Source organism: Athene cunicularia, assembly GCF_003259725.1.
Source record: "Athene cunicularia isolate RWA chromosome 10 unlocalized genomic scaffold, athCun1 chr10_part1, whole genome shotgun sequence".
NCBI lineage: Eukaryota > Metazoa > Chordata > Aves > Strigiformes > Strigidae > Athene > Athene cunicularia.
Genome location: NW_020799112.1, coordinates 13,739,675 through 13,745,674, shown reverse-complemented (window position 1 = coordinate 13,745,674; position 6,000 = coordinate 13,739,675). Strand labels below are relative to the sequence as shown.

General features: G+C 38.2%; 1 protein-coding gene across 2 annotated transcripts in view; it reads left to right on the top strand.

Annotated features, from left to right (window-relative positions):
* Nucleotides 1-6,000, top strand: part of MCTP2 (multiple C2 and transmembrane domain containing 2) — a 104,016-nt gene that overhangs the window by 33,783 nt on the left and 64,233 nt on the right. For both annotated transcript variants that reach the window (XM_026856429.1, XM_026856428.1), the window contains one exon: nucleotides 5,178-5,364. In XM_026856429.1, coding sequence (XP_026712230.1) covers nucleotides 5,178-5,364 — 187 coding nt within the window. The remainder of the gene's footprint in view (nucleotides 1-5,177; nucleotides 5,365-6,000) is intronic.

Below are 6,000 nucleotides of genomic sequence, written 5' to 3'. Positions count from 1 at the left end.
TACAGTATTACTACAGTCTTTTTTTTTTTTTTTTCTACTGGTTTCTGGAAGGTGGTGTTCAGTGTGGCAAAAAAATGTTGGTAAAATGCTTATTCTATTATTAAAGATTTCAGCACTGGGAAGCCCTGTGTCTGTTAGATTTACCTTAAAGTTATTTTTGCTGTCTATGTGGAGAGAAAAATATTGCAGTGTTGCCTTAAGCACAGCAAATTTGCTGTAGCATCAAAACAGGAAAAAATTACACTAGATTTTAAAGAGTGATTGCAAGAATAGGTAAATAATAAATGCATAATAACAAGTCTTGTTTTTACAGTGTAGAAACTTTTGGCACCCAATAAATAATATTTTATGAAGGGTTCAAATACAGTCTAATCTGGAAAAGGATTCTGTAGGAAAAACAGCATTATGAGGTGCCGTGTTTATTGTCTCCATGACTTCCAAGTTGAGTTTTGAGATTTCTGGATTTCACAACATCATTGTCAGAAAGATTCTTTAGTAAAATGTTTGTGGGTTATATTCGGTCATTACACATAGCAGTACACCCCAACCGCCCTCAAATAATTTACATTTGCTGGATCTGAATTAATAATTCTGTGGTCAGTTTGTGGATAGGGTTAGGATTCATTATGCTCCCCTCAAGGATGCGTAGGTTGAACTGTGTTGATTAGACCTTTTGATATATATTTTTAATATTTGAGTGAAGTTGAGGAGATGCACAAGATGGAGTCATGTCTGATGATCTGTGTCTGATATTCCAACTTTTGTAGAATAAAGACTTCTGTTAATTACTTTAGACCCAGGATTTCATGTAGGATAAATGGCTTAAGGCCCTGGAACATGGCTCTTCTCCCAGATATAATTTGGTTTCAAGGTAAAATATTGTTCTTGAAATAGGACTTGAAGTGTCTGTGAAGCCTATGGAACATGTAGAATAAGAAATGCATTGGGCTTCCAGTACTAAACACTAACACCTGGGGCATTTTTCTGCTGCTGAATTAGTGAGGAAACATTCAGTGCAATTTCATGTCACCCTTCTATTACAAAACGGACCCTCACTGTCAGTGCACATCACAAACTAAATTATTACATTCAGCCTACTTGTGTTCCCCTTAGATTTTCAACCGGGTCCAATTTCTCTTCCTTGCTTAAAATACTGCAGCCTTGAGTTGTTCAGCTGCCAGGGTCCAACACTGAGGGGTGGCTGTGTTTTGGTGCTGGATGAAATAATCCCTCTATTTAGTCTGCACAAACTGTTAGTAACATTTATTGAGTGCTTTTTGTGTCCCTTGGGATAAGAGGCATGCTATAAACAGGAGAGGATGTTAATGTATATTAATAAACAAAGGTGTTAACGTGTGCAGAATTTGTCCAGGCAGAGTTAAATTGTTTATGCCGGGTTGTTAGAAAGTGTTTCTGCATTAAGGAATATGTTTTGAAAAAAAAGAAGTGCTGTTGAATGTTGGGGTTTTTTTTCTTCACATATTTACCTCAAGAAATAGGTTTTACAAAAATTGCTAGACTTAAGACCATGAGCTATGAGATTGGAGTGCATCCAATATCTTTTATGATGAATGCCTCCAGGAAACAGTGTCTTTGCAACAAGAAACAATCCTTATTTTAAAGGCCATGCTTTTGGGATGGAGCAGTAAAATCTACTGTGGCTGCATCGAAACCTTTCATTTAAATTTCACCAAGCTATAGGAAAAATCAGACTACCAAAATTTTTCTGTGGAATCAGTCAGAATAAAACCCTATTAATTGTCTCTGACACCTGTGGCATTTGAAATTCCTTTTCAAATATTAATCAGATGCATCTTAATGTATACTGTGATAGTGATTCTGACCTCTTTGTTGAAGGGCTTTCCAGAATTCTTCAGGGGAAGAAAATGGCAATGTTGTGTGCAGATTCCTTCATATGTACCTCTATATATTTAAGGATACTTACCACAATTCGAATTGTGGATTGGGTAGTAAAGCACAACTCCGTGACTACTCGTAAGAGGCTAAGGCCAGCACCTTTTAATGAAATTTTAACATTTGATTCCCTGATAAAGTTTAACAAATAATTTAACCCCAAATTTACTGTGTAGTGTTCTCAAGTAACATTTCTCTGCAAAATTAATAAAAAAGCAGGGAGGGGGAAGTTTGGCAGCTAAACATGAGTGCTGTAGGTCAAAAGAACAGTCTGAAATGAAAACTAAAGCTGTGGTGTAAACCTCTCATCCTGTAGAGGATAATATAGAGGTATAGACCTCAATATTGACCAGCAGGAGGAAGGAAAACATTTAATTAATTGTGGTTAAAACAAAAAGTGATACATTTGTGTGCACAATGCACTCTTGATTTACAGAACTGTATCCCTTATAGATCATGCATATAGCCATGTGAGAGAAAGATTATACCTGAGTTTAATGTGATGTAGCAGAAGATGACAACAAGCAGAGCTATGCTATTCTGAGACAGGATTACTGTGTTGAGAATTTAACTCAGGAGATAATTTGCATCACCTAAAATACCAATGATCTGAGAGTTTTGCCCTTTGCATTCAGATCAGGCAATTTTTGAGAAAAAAAGTAGATTGCCTCCGTTAGTTTTATACTGTGCCCATCACGATAGTCTCTTAGCACTTTCCTCTGAAATAATTATCTGTAATAAGGTCTTGCAGATAGGAAGCTGAGAAAGAAGGAAAGGAGGACTTTCTGTTTCAGGAGGATGGAGGAAGTAGTTTGGAAATCATTAGACTTGTTTTAATAGTGTAGAAGCGTTTGTGTGGAAACTGCTGAATTTATATAGTAAATTGAATGTCTAATTGTTTCACCAAGCTGCATTCTTTGCAGTCTGATCAATTATGTTGTATAACCTAAATGAAACAGATTGTCTTTTTTTTTTTTCCTTAAGCCTTTTGCCATTTGCAAGTGCAAATGTGGATTTTCTTTTCAGTTCCTCAAAAGAAAATACAGAGACATACCATCACCTTGAGTGAACACAGATGTTTTAAGGAAGTTAGTTTGCACGGAAATCAGACATGATTTGAGGAAGAAATGCTTATACTCCACCTCCTGCTGTTTTTCCCTCCACATGTGCATCTCTTCTACCCCCACACCCTTATACTTGATCTTTTCTTTGACCTTTGGTTAATCAAATTCTTTTAATACGTGAAACAATTCCAATTTGTCAAAACAAGCTAGAATTATATTTAACTTTGCCTTTGAGATACAAGCGATTTCTGAGGTTGTCTGTTGGTGGGATATGCACTGTTGTCTGAACAAGTTGTCTTTTCTCCCTTACCCCATGGGAAGTTCTTAACATAGAAAAGCAAATGCAGCTTTTCCCAGTTGCAGACAGTGTTGAGTGGGTGGTGTATGATATGCTGATGTGGCCCCTATTGCCAACTGAACACCCAGGACCAGCTGGGTGACCATGCCTTTTCCCCTCTCCTTCCTTCGTTTTTTTCATCTGTAAAAAAATAAAAATAAATCCCAAGATTACAATACACTCCCCCTTTTGTACTGATACATAAAGTATCAGTAAAACTCCTGCAGTCTGAGAAGCAACTGTGTTAATGCAGCCAAGGTGATGCTGACCTCCAGTGTGGAAGTGATAAGGTCTTTTTCTCAAATGCTTGCCTTTTTGTTGTTTTATTCTCCTTTCTGCTGTTAACTTTTCTTGTCATATCTTTTCAAAGAGTCTAGGCATAGCTATGAGCTTTAAATGCAACCTCTCACGCTTGGAAATTGTGTTGAGAGGCAGCCTACGCTTGTGCAATAGCGTGGGGCACCAAGAGTAAACTTGCAACCTGTTGTATGTTCAGTGCAGTGAATAGCAAATAGCACACTTAAGGCAAAGCCATCCCCATTGATTCTGGTCAGAAGAAGTTTACACAGAACTGTGTTTTAGTACAGCTGGATGTACATACTGGATGACATACAAACTCATCAGAGCAATGACTTTTACTTCATAACACAGCTTCTTGGGTTTTCAGGCTGAAATGTTTTGGGATTTTTTTTTTTTTTTCACCCCCCTTAGCATTCACAGAAAATAGGCTGTTAAGAAGCGGAAAGCATGCAATTTATAGCAGATGGGTATAAACCACTCCAGCTCTACTACTGGAATGGGATCAATCAGGAACACTACATGCACCATTTACCCAGAAGAAACTCACCTGGGGGAACCCTGTGGAATTTTAGCCTATTAAGAGAACACCTTAACAAGTTTAGTTTAAATAAAAAATTGTCGGCAGGCATTAAGGGGAGCAAAAGCTCTCATTCTCCATCATCTGATTGCTGTCCCTTTGAGAAATGTGACTCCCCTTGCATTGTGGCAGCAAAGCTTCTCCTTCCTTATTTTTGTTTTTTCCTTTTTCATCTGTAACTTTTGTTCAGCCTGTTCTTAAAAGCCAAGCCCCACGGAGGTTCAAAAAAGTTCCACTCCATTTACTGGACTTCTAAATAGAAGGCATTTAGCCGAGCCAAGTGATTAGGCTTCTGTTGCGTTTAACCGCTCCCTTTGCGTATAACTGGCTGTCTAGTGATCTCTCTCAGCTTTAGTCCATACTCATCTTTTATTATTGTCTCTACAAATGTTTCTCTGTTTTCCTCCTTATTTTTATTTTTCGTGGAGATATCAGGTTAATGATACATATTATGTGCAGGGGTTGGGGAGGTTACTTTTAAGACAATCCTTCCCTTTGGGAAATATAACAGTACATTGAAAATGTAGCCCTAGTTAGGCTTGTAAAAGAGACTGGGGCATACAGTATAATGTAGCATAAAATGGAGTATGTGACTTTAAAGAAACTAATCTATTTTAGGCTAATGTTTTAAATTTTGCATTTGCCCCTTTTCTTTTCCCCCAGGTGAAATAAAATTGTGTTTCAAATCCATCACAAAGCACTAGGGGATTTTAGAGGGGAAGTGAGGCAGGCCAGAGTTAAGTTTCCCTTGCAGCCCAAACCTTTTACCTCTGCTTACCAGTAGGTGAACCAGAAAGCAAAACTTGACAGTGAGTGCAATAGAAACTGGCTAATTGGTTTCCCATGTTTAATTTTGAGATGCTTTTTTTGGCATTCTTTCCATCCTGAACAAGCAGTAAGTTTTGGTGCCTGCTTGCTACTGAAATCAATATAAATGTTACTTCCCTCCTCAGTTTCTTATTAACCCTTGGCAATGTCATCCTAGGTGCCATGTTGACATTGCTGCCCTGCCGACGAAGCAGACCAATTGCTTAGAGCTGCCTTTGGAAAAGCATCCGGGGTCCCTGCTAATGTTGATTGCTGTTGCCCCATGTACAGGAGTGTCAATCTCCGATCTGTGTGTCTGCCCTTTGGGGGACCCCAGTGAACGGCAACAGATTTCACAGCGCTACGTGAGTTTGCATTTTTTTTTTCCCCTTTAGTTTTGAAAGTAGTCAAAATTGCAGGAAAAAAAGATATAAAATTGTCCAGTCATAATAACATGTCTCCTACCAGAGAAAACTATTAGACAGAATAGTTATTATGTTTAGAATGACAAGGAGATTGGCAGGGCAGATAGACCCAAGCAATTTGGCTGCTTGTATTTGTTGGGTTTTAAACTAATACTTTTCTTTGTAAACTTGAATTGTATTAAGAGATTATGATGGGGAACGAGACACGCTGAGTATCACAGAGAGATCACAGTATACTTAGCTTTCTTTCCTCCTTTGTGGAGGATATGTTCTAAACTCTCAACTGTTGGAAGATAAAGCCATGTGATGGCTTCCATGCCTCAGTCCTCAAAAGCTGTGCAAGAGGGAATATCTCTCTGAAATGGGGTGCAAGACTGAGGCATGAGGAAGTTGAAACACTTTGAGTCGAAGTTTTTAAGGACAGATTTTTCACTTCTGATTGAGTGTGCTGCTTTCCCAACCCATGCTGCATTTCCAGGTCTATGTCCCGTTTTCTGTTTTAATGGGCAGATGATACTTGTGTAAACATTCAGGGCTCCTTCCAATTTCTACCATGACGTTAACATGTAACATATG